The 20327-nt window shown below is 41.2% G+C and overlaps 1 protein-coding gene across 7 annotated transcripts in view; it reads right to left on the bottom strand.

Annotated features, from left to right (window-relative positions):
• Nucleotides 1-20327, bottom strand: part of LOC124545815 (bifunctional 3'-phosphoadenosine 5'-phosphosulfate synthase) — a 361076-nt gene that overhangs the window by 13167 nt on the left and 327582 nt on the right. For all 7 annotated transcript variants that reach the window (XM_047124762.1, XM_047124764.1, XM_047124766.1 and 4 more), the window contains one exon: nt 1460-1706. In XM_047124762.1, coding sequence (XP_046980718.1) covers nt 1460-1706 — 247 coding nt within the window. The remainder of the gene's footprint in view (nt 1-1459; nt 1707-20327) is intronic.

Below are 20327 nucleotides of genomic sequence, written 5' to 3'. Positions count from 1 at the left end.
AAAAACTGTAGCTCCATGTCTTTTTGGAATCCAGGCATCAGCCACAATTGTCTCCTATTGTCCAAAAAAGGGGAAGATAGTGACATTGCTCAGTATTATGCATTTCAGAGAGGAAATAGGTGACAGTGATGTAGCAAAACCTATTATAATTCTAGACTATAATGCAACTAAATCAGGTGTAAACACAATTAGCAAGTTAGTCAGGACCTACGCCACAAAATGTATGACAAGAAGATGAACCATGGTTATTTTTTATAATATTTTGGATAATAGGGCCCTAAATGCTTTCATAATTTGGCTGGACTTAAATCCTGACTGGAATAAGAAAAACCAATTACAGAAGAAGAGAATTTCTTCTGGAACTGGAAAAAAGTCTAGTACAGAAAAACAGAAGTCGGCGCAGCAAAACTTCTCTTCCTCGTCCTCCTCCTTCAGCAGAAGTGCACAAAGGGGCAAAACATGGACGGTGCTCCCCACGCGAATGTTCAGTGGATAGGAAACATTCAGAAACGTGCATAAGATGCTTTCTTTTGTCTGTAAACAACATTCAGAGATTCTTTGTTTTAAATGTAAAGAGTTGCTTTGTTTTAAATGTAAGCATCTATGAGATCAAGGATTAAGACAAGACGTGTAAGTGCTGATGCACGTAGTTCACCTGGTTTCAAAAATGGTTCAAATGGCTCTGAGCACTATGGGACTTAACATCTGAGGTCATCAGTCCCCTAGAACTTAGAACTAATTAAACCTAACTAACCTAAGGACATCACACACATCCATGCCTGAGGCAGGATTCGAACCTGCGACCGTAGCGGTCGCGCGGTTCCAGACTGAAGCGCCTAGAACCGCATGGCCACTGCGGCCGGCTCACCTGGTTTTAATCAGTAATGTATGCTTTTATGTAAATTCATTAAAATAAATAAAATTCTGCCAATATATCCTGGGTTAATTACTTGAGGTGCTATTTACCCCACTCAGTGTAACAAAAAAATTCTGGTAGTAGGAGGGTTAAGTGGCATAATTTTTCCTTTTATTAGACTGCCTAACACAGTCAGCTACATATGCAAAATATGAAATTACTTTAACAGAAAATACACGTCCATATTTAATCACACAGCTACTGGTGAGGCAGCATTCAGATAATGACTCAGCCAGAATCAAATTTCAGAGATGGAATCTACTCCATGATGAAATGACCTGTATGAGACTATGCTGATAAATAAGTGCATCTTTTCATCTAAGATACAGTCTTTCAATGCTGAGTTGATAAATGTCCTCCCTGCCTGTGTAAGTGCCATAAACATATATCACTGACCAGGAATCAAACACTAGGTTTGTAATCAAATACAAAACATTTAGATTTGTGGTGACACTTGCTAAATGGAACAACAAACAATATAGAAAAAAGGAGTGAGGCAATAAAAAGCTGATACTCTTAATACTTAAACTGGATATCATTTACCTCTCATCTTTGTTCCTGAGATGAACTCAAAGTCCTCTTTACGCTGAGGTTCAAAGAACGCCATGCGTCCAGCTTTCTTGTCATATGCAGCTACTCTGAAAGGTATTATTTCAAGTGCAGACAGCCCAGGAGCCATACGCAGCACACGAGCTCCATGTGTTGCATCGTACAGGTCTCCTTTTTCACGCTCTGGATGAGGCATGCCAGCTGGATCTCTGCCAACTATGTAAAAGTTTGCTCCAGCATTCTGAAAAAAGGAAAATACATACAATGGTTAGTGGAAATGTTGACTTTTAAGGAACTGTATCAAAAGGAAAAGTCACCTGAGCAAACTATAAAATTATGACACTGAATTTCTGGTCATTACTTACCTCCAAGATGCAAAACTTTTGATACTGCTAATAAACACTGATAAAAGTATATGAAACTACCCTGGTGTTCAGAACTATAGTTCCTTCCTTGGAGAGGAGAGAGGGCTGGGTTGGGGTCTGAGTGACTTGTCCTTGATTTTTAACCTTCCCTAAACTATACCTACTTCTTTCTGTGGAGGAAACTAATATTTTCATAAGCCAGAATAGTTTGTGGACTTCTATATGTGTCTACCGGCAGTACTAAAAATTTTGACTCATAGAGACAGGTATTGGCTGTAAATTCCCTCACATAGATGTTGAAAAAAAATCTAGATAAGTATTCTGCAAACTGTTCTGAAGTGCATGACTTTTAAAAAACTAACATAGCAGAGATGCTAGGTCATAGATACACAACAGGAAGATAGTCTTTTTGTTGTGGCTATCTGCTACTTAGCATCTCCACTATATGGTGAAGAGCAACTAGCCTTTCCATAATAAGTCAAATCTATTATAATATATAAAAGTGATGAATATAATTGGCAGAACAACTTTTTCTTTCAAAACAGTGTTGCGCTTATAGTTATAAGACTCAAATGCTGTTCACCTATTAGTACGCCACAAGCATTGAAGCCAATTACAATTAACAAGTGCATTTCGGGCTCTAGAGAACGGAGAAACTAAAGAGCTAAATATGAGAAATGCAGCTTTGACAAATATTAAACTGGAAACAGATATGTTGCAAAAGCAAAGAGGAACAAAGGAAACATAATTTCAGGAAACAAGGTAAGTGACAAAGAAGACATGAGATGTGCCATACTGTTATAACAAAACTGGAGACCATACTGAAGGTACCGTTATCTATATAGTACAAGTAAGGAAATGAACACAAAGATTATAGTGTGAGACTGGGCGCACTGTTGAAGTTCTACCACAAGAAGTAGCAGTTAGTTGTATAGAAAGAGATCAATGGGAATGATGGAATAATAAAAGAAATGACAGAATCATGTGAAAGGTGAAGCAAAATGCACCCAGTTGTTCTCATTATATTTGCACAAGGATATGATACCTAACAGTTGGAACAATTCTTTAATTATTATACTTCACAAGAAAGGGAGCTGGGAAGATGTAAAGAACTACAAGTCCATTAGTCCTTTGTACATAAAATAAGATTTTTACAAAAATAATTACTAATTGTCTGGTAAAATCCTTCAGACTTTAGTGATGGAAGAGAAACAAGCTGACTTTAGAGTGGGTATATCAACAGGTTGTCAGCAAAATTACAGAGAGAGTAGCAAATATCAGGTACCATTTTATAGACTGCGAGAAAGCATTTGACTCTGTTACAATAAAATCTGTGCTCACACCATTTGAGAACCAAAGGGTAGAACCCACCTACACCTTTTTTTGGAGAGTATGTAGAATAAGGGTACAGCTTCCATTCAATTACATCCAGAGAGTAAATAGGAATGAGAAAGGAGTTAGGTAAGGTGAATTCATTTCAAATCTAGTTTCTGCTATCTTGGAAAAGGAATCCTAATCAATAAGCTGGGATGAATAACGAATGAACAAAAATTGATCTTCTCTGAATGACCTTCAGTGTGTAGATCTTTCTTTTACTTGCTTGAAATCTAGAACAATTCAGCAAAGGAAGAGGAATTGAACAGAGCAAGTATGACAGAAGGGCTGAAGATGAATTACAGTACAACCAGAATAATGCACAATCAGTACACTGATAGCAAGACAGTAACAATTAATGAAGAAGTTATTGTAATGGTTAGTCAATTTATACTACTCAGATAAATGAAAACATCAAGTCAATAGGCACTTAAAGAAATAAATAGGAGGGTAAAATGGCTTGGAATTCATTTAGGAAACTGAATACTATGTTCAGATGTGTATTCCCAAGGTGCCTTAAACAAAATGTCTGTAACCTGTGTTAGAGACGCCAAACTAGGGCTCCAAACTGAAAGGAGTACTTTAAGATTACTTCATAGGGCATATAATTAGCAGCAGACACTTAGCGCACCAAGCTGTGGGGTGTGCCCAAGTGCAGGATTTGCATACAGTGTGTGTCACAGTTAGTAGCGAAAACTGACAATGGAGAAAGTGTACGAGGGAAAAATAGAGGAGCAGGATAGCACCAAATGATAATTCACTTTTGTGGAAATATGTTCTCGAAGTGTCCAGTACATACATATACATATTCAGATGTATTTTGAGAATAACAACGTACTGAATGACAAACCGTTTGAATTTAGACTACACCAATGAACTATAAAAGCTATTTAAAGCCTGTTAACTCCAATTTACAATGGTTATGAAAAGGGAACTGGCACCTGTGCCGCATTCATAGACTTGGTGAAGCTTTTGATTCTGTATCACATGAGATTATTGCAAAAACAAAAAAGAGAATACTATGACACTGTAGATAAACCACTAAATTAAGTTAGGTTTTAGGTCAACGAAGATAAAGAGAGGAATCCCACAGTGCTATGCTCTTGGACCATTTCTCTGCAATGTTGATGTTAATGGCTTCACAAACTATGTGGCTTGCAAAAATGTCCTATATGCTTATGGTATGACTACGACTTCATCCAGTGAGAATATGCAGATAGTAATAGACAAAAGTACGGAACTATTCGAAGAAAGCAGCCACTGGTATAAAGCTTATCAGATAAGTGTAAATAAAACAAAAACAAAAGAAATTTATTTTAGTCTAGAGGCATGAAAGGAAGGGAGTTAAAGCGTCAAACTGTTGAACCCCATAATAGACCAGACTCTCATGCGATGAGCATTACAGGTAAACTTACATGTGTGATTTATCTACTTTATAAACTAAGAAATTCTAGCACTATAAATTTATTAGTTATCTGTTGCTATGTGTTTTCTCAGTCACAGCTGCAGTATGGGGTTCTATAATGGAGAAATTTATCAGGTACAAACTGTGTATTCTTATGGCAGACAAAGTAATCAGATGTATTCAAGGGTTGGGTCCTAGAGAATCCTGTAAAAAACATTTCAATCAACTCAATATAATGACAGTCTCAAGTCTCTATATGTATAAGTGCTTAATATATGTCTAAGAAAATATATAGAAATATAATAGAGGGAAACATTCCACGTGGGAAAAATATATCTAAAAACACAGATGATGTGACTTACCGAACAAAAGTGCTGGCAGGTCGATAGACACACAAACATACACATGAAATTCAAGCTTTCGCAACAAACTGTTGCCTCATCAGGAAAAAGGGAAGGAGAGGGAAAGACGAAAGGATGTGGGTTTTAAGGGAGAGGGTAAGGAGTCATTCCAATCCCGGGAGTGGAAAGACTTACCTTAGGGGGGAAAAAAGGGGTATACACTCGCACACACACATATCCATCCGCACATGTGTATGTGTGTGTGTGTGTGCGAGTGTATACCCCTTTTTTCCCCCTAAGGTAAGTCTTTCCGCTCCCGGGATTGGAATGACTCCTTACCCTCTCCCTTAAAACCCACATCCTTTCGTCTTTCCCTCTCCTTCCCTTTTTCCTGATGAGGCAACAGTTTGTTGCGAAAGCTTGAATTTCATGTGTATGTTTGTGTTTGTTTGTGTGTCTATCGACCTGCCAGCACTTTCGTTCGGTAAGTCACATCATCTGTGTTTTTAAAAATATATAGAAATTTACTCTGAGAATAAATTGACATTTTCATAGTTCCAGAAACAACTGCATGCTAGGCGCACCATTTTAAAATCTGCCAAAGGCAAACACATAAGACTTAAGACCATTTTACACGAGCGGTTCCCTTAAACACTTTGGCTATTGGAGCATGTGTCCCATCCAACCCAAATCTCCATATACCACACACTACAGAGGAGTGCCCCCGCCCATGCATGGAAGTCCGAAGGAACAGACACCACACTAATTTATATGCACCTGATAGCATAATGATCTTTCAATGCAGATGCACAATTATGTCTGACCACTCATAGGAATACAGTAGTGCTGTGAGCAAAAAGGAATAATAGACAAAGGACATTTCCCTTTAGTGTGTGGCCTAAAGCAGGAAATCTGGGTTTGAATCCCACTCTAGCGCAAATTTTTATCTGACATCACTGAGTTACTCCACTGCCCCATTCCAGCAAAAGTCAGATACTTCTATTGTCAAGTGTCATAATCAGTAAAAATACTTATTCTAAATAAGTTTAAGTTAGAATTAGAGGAATGGTTTAAAAATAAGGCAAGTTATTCAAGTGAAGAATACCTTCAAAGTAACTTGAAGGACGTGTATAATAAGGAAAATGTGGTGACCACTACCATTAAATCTTCATGCCAAGCAGTGGTGCACTCCATTAAGCATGGCCAAGAAATACATCGTTGATGCGCTCATCTGTGTCGGTGCCCCCATGCTAACATCGCATGGCGCCTTCAAGCGCATTCACCTCAAAACACAGTGATTGGCCACCTAGAATATACAACAACCCAGCTCCATTAACTATGGAGCTTTATTTAACATCATTCCTGATGTCTGCAAGCCAGTTCTCATCATGTTGTATTTCTACTCCACAACTCAGAAGCGCTATGCTGCGGTGGACCTGCTGTATGATGTTGATTTGACTGCGCTCTGGACTTGGAATCCGAATGCTATATTGTAACTTGGACTTCAATGTCTACTAGACTTAGTATGTCAATGGAATTGTGATTTCCACCCAAATTCTGCACTTCACTTGCACTTCCTGGACATTGGTACAACCACCATCAATTTATATAGTTTTCCATAAAGTGTTTATCTACAACTTGGCACTTGGTAACAGAATTACACACATCAAAAAAAGTTTTGCATCATCACGGTTCCTGAACTCCTGAAGATAGACACTGACTGTGGCTATTGTATCACAGACACAGTCCCTTTGGCTGTTGAGAGCTGTAAACAACCACGCATAAGCAGCACCTATTAGACGCAGGGTGTCCAAAAGCCGATCAGTTCCAGTCATTCCACCAGGAAGGAGGTACACAGCTCATGTTGTCTGTAGTTCAGCCCAGCCTAATTGGTCAATACCACAGTTTGATTGTGTCCAAATTGTTACTTTGTGCCAGGAAGGGCTCTCAACAAGGGAAATGTTCAGGCGTCTCAGAGTGAACCAATGTGATGTTGTTCGGACATGGAGGGGATACAGAGAGACAGGAACTGTCAATGAGATGCCTTGCTCAGGTTGCCCAAGGGCTACTACTCCAGTGGATCACTGCTACCCACGGATTATGGCTGAGGAACCCTGACAGCAAAGCTACCATGTTGAATAATGGTTTTCGTGCAGCCATAGGAAGTCGTGTTATGACTCAAATTGTGCGCAATAGGCTGCATGATGCGCAACTTCACTCCTGACCTCCATGGTGAGGTCCATCTTTGCAATAACGACACCATGCAGCATGGTACAGATGGGCCCAACAACATGCTGAATGGACCGCTCAGAATTGGCATCATGTTCTCTTCACAGATGAGTGTCGGCCCCATCGTGCACATCTTGTGAATGACTTCCTTTAGGATAATGAAATCGCTTGAATAGAGTGGCCAGCATGTTCTCCAGACATGAACCCTATCGAACATGCCTGGAATTGATTTAAAAGGGCTGTTTATGGACAATGTGACCCACCAACCACTCTGAGGGATCTACGCCGAATCGTCGTTGAGGAGTGGGACAATCTGGACCAAAAGTGCCTTGATGAACTTGTGGTTAGTATGCCATGATGAATAGAGGCATGCATCAGTGCAAGAGGACGTGCTACTGGGTATTAGAGGTACTGGTGTGTACAGAAATCTGAACCATTACCTCTGAATGTCTCACTGTATGGTGGTACAACATGCAATGTGTGTTTTTCATGAGCAATGAAAGGGGCAGAAATGATGTTTATGTTGATCTCTATTCCAATTTTCTGTACCTGTTCCGGAACTCTCGGAATCGAGGTGGTGCAAAACATTTTTTGATGTGTGTATTTATATCAGCGTTGTGTCAATAATCCATAGAAGAGTGATATATTTGTTGTGTTATTCCTAGTTATAACATGATAAAATGCTGATGAGCCAGCAGCCCTCTACAATGGAAGCTCTACTCCTGCAACTTATTCATCAGTAGGACGAGAACCAGAAGCTGCTACAGAACACCTTCCAGCCACTTCTTCAAAGCTTACTGCAGGCGCAAACAACACAGCAAGTGCTGGCTTTTCCTTCCTTTGATGAGGCTTTAGAGGATTGGGAAGCCTATGAATCAAGATCACTGGGGCATTTCCATGCATTCAGGGTAACTGACACTAGGCTCGTGAAATCTTTGTTTATGTCTTGGTCAAAACCTGAGGCTTACCAGTTACTGTGCAAAGTGGCCCCCTTATCTAAGCCTTCAGAGCTAACCTTTTCAAATATTCATTTGTTGCTGACTAAATATTACCAGAGGCCTACCCATGTTATTTCCTCATGGGTAGCATTTCATCAATGCAAGAAACAGCCAGACCAGACTCATAGAGAACGGGAAGAGTTGAAAGGTTTAGGGCAAAAATGTTGTTTTGTTCCCCTAAAAGTGAGGAGTCATATGCAGAAGAAATACTCAGGGACATGATCATCCGGGGTATGCCAGACAGGGATTTCCAGCACAAGGCACTTCAACTTGAAGACCCAGGCGGGATGCCATACTACTAATCAACATCGTCCTCCACCTCGCATGAGCTGATCAAACCGGTCTTGGATTCTGAAACAATTGCCATCATGTCTGGATTGTTTAAAAAAAATCAACGTGAAGACTGTCCTAAGAGATGGGCCTATTGGCAAAATTGTTCTGCCAATGGCCATTTTGCTTCTGTATGCCAGAAGTCCCATGAGGCAAGACAGCCTCCTGCCCAACAGATGGATGTTAATCTGGTAGCCACTATAGACCACCAAGAGACCTCCAATAACCTTTTCATAGAAATGCAAATTACAGAGACACCAGTTCAATTACAATTAGACACCGGCACAGCTGTGAGCATTTTGAATTACGGTACCTATTTGATACTTGGAGCTCCTCCCTTGCAAGAAACGAAGAGATGTCTAATGGGGTATAATAAACAAACAATTCCAGTCAACTGCCAATGACATATAATGTTACCCACCACATTACCTTCTTAGTTGTTTACAGTGATTCCGCTGAGAACTTGTTTGGACTTCTGCTGAGAACTTGTATGGACTTAAGTCTTTTCAGAAATTTGGATTTTCAATATACGATTCTGTGAATTTGGTATCCAAAGATGTTCTATACTCAAACCTAGAGACACTTTGCCAGGGTTATGAGGACCTGTTCACCCCAGAACTTGGCACCACAAAGGATTTTGAGGTGCACATTGCACTGAAACATGATGCACAGCCTCGGTAGTTTTGAGCCCGCACCATTCCATCAGCTCTCAGACACCAAATAAAGGAAAATTTGGATTGCCTAACTGCAATTGGGGTTCTAGAACCTATTCCTTCTAGTCAGTGGGCTACCCCATTAGTCACAGTGCTAAAGCCATCAGGGAAGATTCGCCTGTGCGATGATTTTAAAGTAACTGTCAACGCCCAATCAGAGATTAAGACATATCCTATTCTGAAGCCAGATGATTTACTGTCAAAATTGAAAGGTGGAAGCTTCTTCTCTAAAACAGACTTAGCATATGCATACCTCCAATTTACCCTTGATGCAGAATATCAACAGTTTCTTACACTTACCATGCCACACGGGCTTTGATTCCGCTGAGAACTTGTTTGGTAGGTACACCTTCACAAAGTGAAATCTTTATTCAGCGCCTCCAGCCTGAGATTGAATATCTCAGCCACATCATTTCCAGCTCAGGCATTTGACCTCTGGATAAACATGTTGAAGCCATAATCAAACTTCCCAGACCATCAGTGCTTAAGCAACTTCATTCCTTTCTGGGGAAGATATTGTATTACTGTAAGTTCTTACCCGCAGCAGCAACAGAAACCACCCCCTTGTCCCAGTTATGCAAAAAAGGAGTGTGTTTCCAGTGGACACCAGCTTGCGGGTGCACCTTCCACAGGTTGCAATCCCAGCTGGTGACTGTCTTTTGCGTCGCACGTTTTGATCCAACAAAACAGATAGTTACTGCAATGGACGCATCTGATACTGGCATCGGAGCAGTCCTGGCACACAGGGAGGCAGATGGCTCTGAGTACCCTGTGGCCTATGCATCAGAAACATTGACTGACACTCAGTGCAGTTACCCCCAAACAGGAAAAGAAGCACTGGCTATCATCTTCAAATGAAAAAAATTCCACATTTTTGTTTATGGCCCAAAATTTCACCTCATCACAGACCATAAACCACTAATCTCCTTATTCAGTCCAGCAGCGAAGATTCCAGACAGGACTGCTTACTGTCTCCAGCACTGGGCTTTATTTTTGGCATGCTACCAGTATGAGGTTCACTTCAGCAACATGACTGAGCATGTCAACACTGATGCGCTCTCCCAGCTATCATGGGGACTCAAGCCAGAGTTTGACAAAGAAGCAATTCCGTGTTTTCACATCAATGAAGAAGCAGAGGCTGCTGTAGATTCTTTTCCCATTACCAGTTCCCGGGTTGCAGACACAACCGGTAGCGATGAGGTACGTCAACAAGTCCGGAGTCACAAACTTCATGGATGGCCTGAATGACAAACTCCCAAGACTTCCACTGCCTTTCTCAGACTATGAGACATTGTCCAGTCACCAAACACAAGTAATTCTGGATGAAGATGAAGACATTCCACTGGCTCCTCCTGCTCCACCAGCTCCGTTGCTGAGTTCCACACCATTCAACCTTCACCCTGCAGCTGGGGTCCTGAGTCACCAACTCTGCTGAGGACTCAGGCGAGGACCCCACGGATGTGGCGTTCATTCACAACAGATGCTTCCCTGCTTCCCCAAGGGGAAGGGGTGTGGTACCTGCCACTATTAAATTCCCGCACCAAGCAGTGGCGCAATCCATGATGTGCGGTCAAGAAATGCATCATTGGCCGCACTTGTTCATGCGAGGCCTGCTGCTAATATCGCAGGCCACCTTCACATATGCACACTTCAAAACACAGAGATTGGCTACCCATAACACTCAGCGATTGGCCGCCCAGAATATACACTGACTCCAGCCACCAGCTCCATTAACTATGGAGCCTTATTTAACATTGCTCCTAATGTCCACAATCCAGTTCTCATTGTGTTATGTTTCTACTCTACAACTCGGATGTGCTGTGCTGCGGTGGACCTGCCGTTTAACGCGGATTCAGCTGTGCTCTGGACTTAGAATCTGAATGCTATACTGCAACTTGGCCCTTCACTGTTTACTAGGCTTAGTGTCTCAACAGACTTGTGATCTCTGCCAGAATTCTGCATTTCACTTGCACTTCCTGGACGTTGATGTAATCACCATCAATTTAAATAATTTTCCATGAAGTGTTCATTTACAACTTGGTGCTTGGTAACAGAATTGTTTGTATCACTGTTGCATCAGTAAACCATAGAAAGGTGATACATTTATTGTGTTATTCCTAGTCGTAACAGAAAACATCCTAATTAGAGTGTATTTATTCAAATAACGTGTGTAATCATAATATACTTTCTCATTCATGTAAAATGTAGATACTCACATATAATGTGAAACAGGAAGGAAGCGTGTGTACTTCTGTAATTAATATGGTGATACACAATGGAAGATATGGTGTAATTATTCACTTATAGTTAATATAATAGAGGGAAACATTCCACATGGGAAAAATTTATCAAAAAACAAGGATGATGTGACTTACCAAACGAAAGCGCTGGCAGGTCGAAAGACACACAAACATACACACAAAATTCAAGCTTTTGCAACAAACTGTTGCAGGAAAGAGGGAAGGAGAGGGAAAGACGAAAGGATGTGGGTTTTAAGGGAGAGGGTAAGGAGTCATTCCAATCCCGGGAGCGGAAAGACTTACCTTAGGGGGAAAAAAGGACGGGTATACACTCGCACACACACACATATCCATGCGAGTGTATACCCGTCCATTTTTCCCCCTAAGGTAAGTCTTTCCGCTCCCAGGATTGGAATGACTCCTTACCCTCTCCCTTAAAACCCACATCCTTTCGTCTTTCCCTCTCCTTCCCTCTTTCCTGATGAGGCAACAGTTTGTTGCGAAAGCTTGAATTTTGTGTGTATGTTTGTGTGTCTTTCGACCTGCCAGCGCTTTCGTTTGGTAAGTCACATCATCCTTGTTTTTTGATAAATTTTTCACTTATAGTTATGTAGATGTGTAATGATATATACTATAATGTAAACATGAATGCTTGTGTCTGTATATGTGCGGACTGGGATGACTCCTTACCCTCTCCCTTAAAACCCACATCCTTTCGTCTTTCCCTCTCCTTCCCTCTTTCCTGATGAAACAACCGTGGGTTGCGAAAGCTTGATATTTGTGTGTGTGTGTGTGTGTGTGTGTGTGTGTGTTTTTTTTTTTGCCCCCCCCCCCCCCCCCTATCTACCAGCACTTTCCCGTTTGGTAAGTCACAGCCCTTTTTTAATATACTATAAAGTAAATTATGTAATGAAAATCATCAATTTGCAAATTCCTTAAAAACTGTATGTGTTTAACTAAAAACTACATGTAAATGTATAATTTAAATTGGTGAAGCTAACTGCATGAGGCTGATAAACAAACATATCACTTCTAAACAACTAAATAAATGGATATGAGAAGGACACAAGTTGAGGGCATTATAGCAGCTCTTACAAAACTGAAATAGAGGCAGGATGGACTTACAGTGAGAGAAAATAATGGTTGATGGACTAACAAGATTTTGTATTGGGTTCCTCATAATGAGAAAAGCCTCAGAGAATGATAACATGGAAAATAGATTTACAACATAAAGAAACAAGCAGTTCAAACTTGGCTGCAAAAAGCTGAATATTATAATGCATGGAGAAGTTTGGATGAGGCTTCTATGCAGCAGTGCATGACCATTGGCTTAGGACGGTGACGATGAACAATTTTGAACAGTTTTGAAAGTGTCTCATTTACAACAACTATCAACTTTATTGTGGATGTTCTAAAGGTGCTCAGGCAGTGCAGTTTTACCTCCAACAGATGTCTTCAGATTCAAGCATACAACTCCAAATGCAGTTAAATAAATAGTATAATTTAAGTGTGACAGTTTATCATGTTACTGTGGTGTACTGGGTAAGACATTAAAAGAGCATGCAGGCTTGGCCAACTAACTTTTGTATAAGTTTTGCAACAGATCCGCAAGAGCAGATGATCTCCAGGTGGACAGAAACAGAGTGGAGTGATGATGGTACAGAAAGACAAGTATCAAACATGTAATTAGTAATTTAATTTCTGTCAGTATTTTTCCGCAACACACATTGAAAATTTTATCATGTGTTCATATGTTTTGTCTTTATTGTGTCTGCCAGATTTTGCAGTTAGAAGTAACCAAACTTAACTTATCAACCATCAAATGTAATTTGCTGTGGCCTTTTCCTTTTGGTGACTAGCGTATGTCAAATCATATTCCACTGGCTTGGGGAAGGAAGAGATATGTAAGTCTTCGTATGATAATGAACTGAGATGCATGCAGATAACATGTCTGATAAAGACATAGCTACTGAGGAGTAAAATAGGCTGTTGGAAAGAAACTGAAATTCATGGAGATATAGTGTGACAGGAAGCTGATAAATAACCCAGATAATGGCAAGATTTCACATTTTCCTTGCTGATTGCAGATTAAATGGAGTGATAATGTTGTCATGTCATAAACAGAATCAAGTCCAATTCTGTGTCATCAGTGAAGTACAAACTTGGCACTGAAAGCAAATTTATTATGAACGTGAACGTACAGCCAAAACAGAACCGACATCCTGGCTATAGCTTGCTGGTGGCTGTGTTCGAATTGGTGACCTGCAGCATGCCAGCCAGTGATGCTAGCTGCTATGCCACACTGCATGCAGCACAGCCCCCAGCATTCCACTCTCTGCTGGAGAAACAGTGACCACTATTTCAGAAGTTCTCTTTGGAGCCAGCAGTAGCAACCTGGATCCAGATCTTGTCACTGGTCTTCTGTGTGGCAGTGCTGGTGGGTCTGTGCATCCTGGTCATGTTGTCACATCCTCCTCACTATCATGAGGATCGAAGCTTCATGGTCACTGAGCGGGTCTTCTGTTTGCTTGAACAAGAATTCCACATAGTCAATTTGCAGCTAGGACTGTAATAAGGCTTCAAATGGAGGACATGAACGATTTCTCTGCAGTTTTGTCTTTGTGATGAAGGGTCATAATCCTTGACTTTGTATCTGATCTCTGACAAGTGACAAAGGATACGATATGGTCCAGAATAGCAATTTAGTAGCTTTTATGGTAGTCCCACTTTCTACACAGACATAAAAATCTATACAAAGTTTCCAGGCTGTATCTCACTGACCAGTACTAGGCATTATAACACTCTCAGTTTTTCTTCTGGGCATCCAGGATCCATATGTGAGCCAGGTGTTTTGCTTCTACAGTTTTGATGACAAGACATTTCATGTAATCATCCTGATTATCATCCAGTTGAAACGGGAACAGTGTATCCGTTGTTGCATCAGCATCACAACCGTGGAGCAGAAAGAACAGGGTGGAGCCTGTACTGCCTTGCTTCATTGTTTTGTATGTGAATGTCACAATAGGCAGAATTCTATCCCAATCTCCCTGTTCAACTCCAACATTAGTGTCAGTTAGAAAACTTTTCCATTGTCAGAGATGATCGCATGGAGTGATCCATGCTTGAAATTGATGTCTTCTACAAGGAATCTTGCAAGTTTTTCAGCTCTGGCAGTCAGCACAGCTTTGGTGACAGCACAGTGGGCGAGGTAGTGAGTGCAAATTATTATCCATTGATTCTGATTTGTCAACTTCAGGAACCTCTCGAAGAGGTTGATTCCTATTTGGTGAAATGGTACTGCTGCAGGCAGAACTAGCACTGCAAGCCTTTGAGATAATTGCAGCACATGCATTCCATTGCTGGTATTCCTTACAGTGGCTCGCATAGTATCTAACAGATTGGTAGAGACCTGACCAGTGGTATGTGTGTCTGATTCACTCCAGAGTCTTCATATGCCCCAGGTAAACTGATGTTGCAGCATTGTGGAAATACTTCGGGATAGCTGGCTGTAGATGAGCTGGGATGATAAGCAACCACTTCCACCCCATCAGATCATAGTCCCTCTTATAAAATGTTCCATTCTCCTTTGGTCAGTTCCTCATTCTTCAAGACTGTTGTGGTTTTCAGAAATGCTGAACCTCCTCTTTGTTCAGCAGTAATGTCATGTAATGCAGTGATGACTGAGATTTCATCCACACTGCTGTCTTCCACCAAAGGAACCACTGAAAGGCAGTCAGTGTCCTTGTGTTCGCATTCGTTTTTGTATATCAGTGTGACGCTGTATTCTTGGAGCCTCAGTGCTCACCTTCCCAGCTCACTCAAAGGATCACTTAGGCCAGTCAGCCAGTGTAGATAATGATTGTCTCACATAAAGATGGTTTGCCAAACAAATATGGATATAATGAGTTGATGGCCCAAACAACAGAAAGGCACTCTTTGTTGGTTGTAGAGTAGGTCCTCTCAGACTTGAGGGTACTCTGAAAGTTTAAGCTATCACCTTTTCCTGAATTTGTACAGTAACTACACCTATCCAGTACCTGCTAGCATTGGTGTGAAGGTCAGTCTCAGCATCCTCATCATAAACTGCTAGGGCTGGAGAAGAGGTTTGTGCACCCTTAAGGACAAGAAAAGACATTTAAAAAAATCATTTCAGGAAAATGTGACATCAAAGTCCTGTATGAATTGCTGGTTGTACAAGCACATTCCCAGAAAACTATTGATCATGGATGTGGCAAGGTGTCAGAACATTTGTGCTTGCTCTTATTTTCTCTGGATTGGGACAGACTCTCCCATCTCCACTAAGAAGGTGCCCTACAATTTTCTATTTCTTGAGTAATGAAGAGGCACTTCTTTGGATACATGTGGACACCTTTCAACATAATTTTCAGGTGGCTTAGATGATAATCAAATGTCTTTAATAAAAAATGACAGTGTCCTATAGACAGCAAAGACACAACGTTCATTTAAGGTGTCAAAGGTGTTCATCACACTTTTGAAGCTGGCAGGAGCCTGCAATGCTTATGGTTGTTGCTGGCATGTAAATATTTCCTGTGAGCCTGAGTAGCTTTTTGAAATCAACAAAAACTTCACAGTTTAAATGACTGTAACTTGTCTCGTTGATGATGGGGAAGCAACATTTTCAATACCAAACAACTGCCCAGAGCAGTGTTTGTTACATGTGCTTGTTAAAAATAACTTTTATCAGTCTGGAGATCTAATATTCCAAAGTCTTTGATTGCTTGTGATGCCTGCAAGAAGTACCATCCAAGAATAGCATTATGATTTCACTGGTAGTTACTCTTCCAGTACAAGTTCCTTTCAGCTGCAAGTATTTCCCATTTGTGACTTTTAGTACAATCACTTTCATATAATGGAACACAATCTTTTTTAGCTGTCAATGATAAACATTTGACAATACAGGAAAGAAAGCTCTTGACTCGACTAGTGCTCAGACAGGGTTGCCAGCAATGATAATCGTGATGAGGTTCCTGACATCTTGGTAAGTGTCACATATGAAGGATTTTCATCTGTGGTGGACTCATCTCAATAGATGGTTGCCTCACTAAATCTTCCTGAATTCAGTGACTAGGCGAGAGGCTGGTAACTTTGTACGATGATGGGGAACAGCTATGGCATGTAGGTGAACAGCCTTATCCGGGCTACAGTTGCGATGGTAGTGTAGCAGTTGTAGTCAAAAACTCATCTCCTTTCTCTGTAGTAGAATACAAAGTGTCCAGGACATCCAAAAGTGAAAATATACAAGTGTGTTTTCCTCTGTCCTCCAATATCTCTTCTTCTGTAAGGTCTTATACTTGGCGGAGCAGCTGATTTTACATGCACTAGTTGGGTACGAGGGTGTCATTTGATGGCTGTGGCTTAAGTCTGATCTGGCTGAGTCCATTCTGCCTGGTGTTTTTGACTGCTGGAAGAGATTGATTCTAAAGATATTTACACCTCTTTTTCAACATTCTCTATTACTGCCTGATGTATGAGGTTGACATTCATAGCTGCTACCTCTTGCTTACTCAGTCTGATATTTATAACTGCCAAAAAATGCTGTACCTCTTCTCTTACAATATGGTGTATGAAAGAGATGAGGCAAAAATCATCTTCCATAGCTGCCATAGGGGTCACATTCAGAAATCAGTCATACCCGTTTCATCCAACTCTTTCTGTCGCATTTTCTCAATCTGCTGGCATCTCTTGATGAATATCTCTGTTGTTGTGATATCACTCATCAGAAGAGTTGGGTAAATCTCTTCTGTGACTCCTTTCATCAAATGTGTAATTTTGTCAGCAGTCATATTCAGACTCTCAATGTAGCAGAGGATCAAAACATTCTGTATGTAGGACCAGGTCATTTCTTCATGATGTTGGATCCTTTCTTTCAACTGTTCTTCTGCTAAGCTTACTTGCTGCTGACTTTCACCAAACTTTTCTTCAGTTCAGCATTGAATTTATCCCAGATTTTGGGCTTCTCTTCATTTTTCTCACACCACTACTTGACTGTGATGTCCTGGTAAAATTATAGATTTTCCAAACACACCAAGTCCTCAACCTGTTATATTTGGTGACTCAGGCAAATCTTTTCAGAGATTTCATTGGATTCTGACTGGCACGTCTGGAAAACACTCTAAGGTGCCTAATGTGCAGCTGACTTACTGCTGTTTTAGTATCCGTTAGCCTCCTGAATGTACAGACCTTGAGAACAATATACTGGTTTGTATTCTGGTTCCTCTCCTTGTAGGTGATGCCTTTTACATTGTCTGACTGGAACCATGGTGATGTAGACATTTTGAAGAGCCTGATGTCTCACAAAACAGAATCATGTCGTAACTAAAATCAAGCCCAAACCTGAAAGCAGGGTCGTAAATGGAGTACAACACTTGGCACTGAAAGCACGTTTATCATGAATATGAACTTAAATCCAGAACAGAGCGGAAATGACCTCTTGGATGAATATTTCACAATATACAAACATAAGAAACTTTGAAAAACTTCCAGAAATGATAACTTCTTCTTCTTTTCCTTCAGTATTTGTCCCGCGTGCCTATGGGGTCCACTACATGGGTCCATTGTCTCCATTTTGCTCTATCATGGGTTGCATTTGAGTGGATGTCCACACATTTAAGGTCTTTACGAATCGTGTCAGCCCAACGTTGCTTAGGTCTGCCTTTGGGTCTTCTGCCTACGACTTCAAGTGTGTAACCTGCCTTGGCACTAGAGTCATCACCAGCCTGTAAGACAGGCCCACACCATTGAAGATGACTCTCACACATCTTGTCTTAGATTAGTGCAACACCAAACTGTTTCCTGATGCTGTCATTGGAAACATGATCTAACTTAGTTAGGCCCACTGTCCACCTTAGTATCTTTGTTTCCAGTCTTGACCTCTACGACTGCAATTTCTCTAGCGGGCCCTTCAACAGCATGGGTGATGGGTATTGGTGGATGGGGAAACTCTTCTGTTAAGATCTTCTTGAAGGAGCTGCGCCATCATCCTCTGCCCTTCTTCCAGTCAACTAGCAGATTACTGGTCTCATCACAGACTCTGTAGAACTGATGAACATCTTCTGAATTGTGATGTCATGCTTCAGTGAGTCGATATAAGTCCCGCTCTCCTTCACATGTGTCAAGTTTCGCATGTAGATCTGTTTTGCATCTCTTCAGGCTGTTCTGTATGCATTCCATCGCCCCACAGTTTTATCAGCAAGAAACTCTGGATACAATCATTTCTTTGTGTGTACCGTGTCTTTGACAGTGTAATTCCAAAGCCACATATCTTTATCCATCCTCCGTTGTCCTGGTTTTGTTGTCCCAAGAACTGCCTGTGTTGCCCCAAGAACTGCCTGTGCAGCTTCGTGAGCAGACTCTTTCAGTTTCTCCAAGATTTCTTCAACTGTAGTAACTGGTGGCAAAGTAATGTGGGCTATGATCCTCGAATTTACACCATTTGATTCTTGCAGGTCCTGTGTGATCTAGGTGCTTGTTTGTTGGTAGCTTGATTCGTAGCTTGCAAATAAATGGATCGTGTTGTGTCGAAACTGTTTCATAGGGAATGACCTTTGCATCAAGCTCATCTTTGAGATCACAGTGTCTCATGAGGATGTAGTCAACCTGTGTGGCATGAGTGCTGCTGTAATACGTGATTAGATGTGAGTCACACTTTTTGAACCATGTGTTCGCAATTGCCAGGTTATGAGCTTCTGAGAAATCAAGGATACGCTCACCGTTGTTATTCTTTTCTCAGAATCCATGCCCACTGTGAGCAGTATGTTCTTCCTTTCTGCACCCTATGTGCCCATTCACATCACCAGCAATGATGATGTAATCTTCTGGGGGCACTCCAACGATCTTTGCATCAAGCATCCTCCAAAAGGTGTCCTTGATGGAAGTTGCTTGGCCAGTTTGTGGAGTGTAGGCCCTGAAAAAGTGGATTTTTCTGCCATCTGTGATGTACATGATCTTCATCAGGCAATCATCATATCTTTGCACTTCAGAGACATTACCATCAGACTTGGATGACACTATAATGCCAACGCCACTAGCTGTTCCGCATGTGCCCTTATACGTCAGCTTGTAACCGCATCCAATGTCGTACGATTTGCTTCCGCTCCACCGTATTTCTTGAACCACACAGATGTCTATGCATCGGGTTTCAAGGACTTTAGATAGCTCATTGTACCATCCAGTCATGGTGCCAGTGTTGAGTGTTGCAAGACAGGATGTGAGGGCTAGCTTGTTTAGCCGTCAGCACCCGTGCGATGGTAACACTTGCATATTTCTCATACTGACCAGGCCATGCCAACACGCGTTGCCTACAGGGTATGCCCTAGCCTTTGTACCAGATCCAGAAGACAACATTTTCATAAACGTGACAGAATTTTTATGGTCAGCTCATCACATAGCCTGTCACCAAGCATTTTAGAGCTACTGCCAGCAGAAGGAAAGGTCGCTCATAACATGGAGAACAGATGCCTGTTGCAGCCACTCCTAACATGGAATACAGATGCTGCTGAAGTTGGTTCTTCCACCTTCTTTGCCATTGGGTCTCCAGACCTCATCCACCATTGAAGCTGTTGACTAACTTCAAGAGAAATGGAAAGAGAAAGAGCTCTGACAGTCGAAGAATGAGCTATCAGAAGCACTACTAAACCTTATCATCAGTAATCTGAGAACTATCCTGTGGATGATAAAATTTTGTGAAATACAGATGACAAAGAAATTAGTTTCTTCGTGTCACTATCACATAAGCACTAAGAATGAAAAGATATTCAGCAAAGGGGAAAATATAATACTGACATCAGGACTGGTATAAGAACAAGTAGGATAGCCCCACCTTGCCCTTGCCCTGCTACACACTGTCA

Source organism: Schistocerca americana, chromosome 8 (genome assembly GCF_021461395.2).
Source record: "Schistocerca americana isolate TAMUIC-IGC-003095 chromosome 8, iqSchAmer2.1, whole genome shotgun sequence".
NCBI lineage: Eukaryota > Metazoa > Arthropoda > Insecta > Orthoptera > Acrididae > Schistocerca > Schistocerca americana.
Note: the sequence above shows the minus strand (reverse complement) of the source record. Positions and strands in the feature narration are given on the sequence as shown.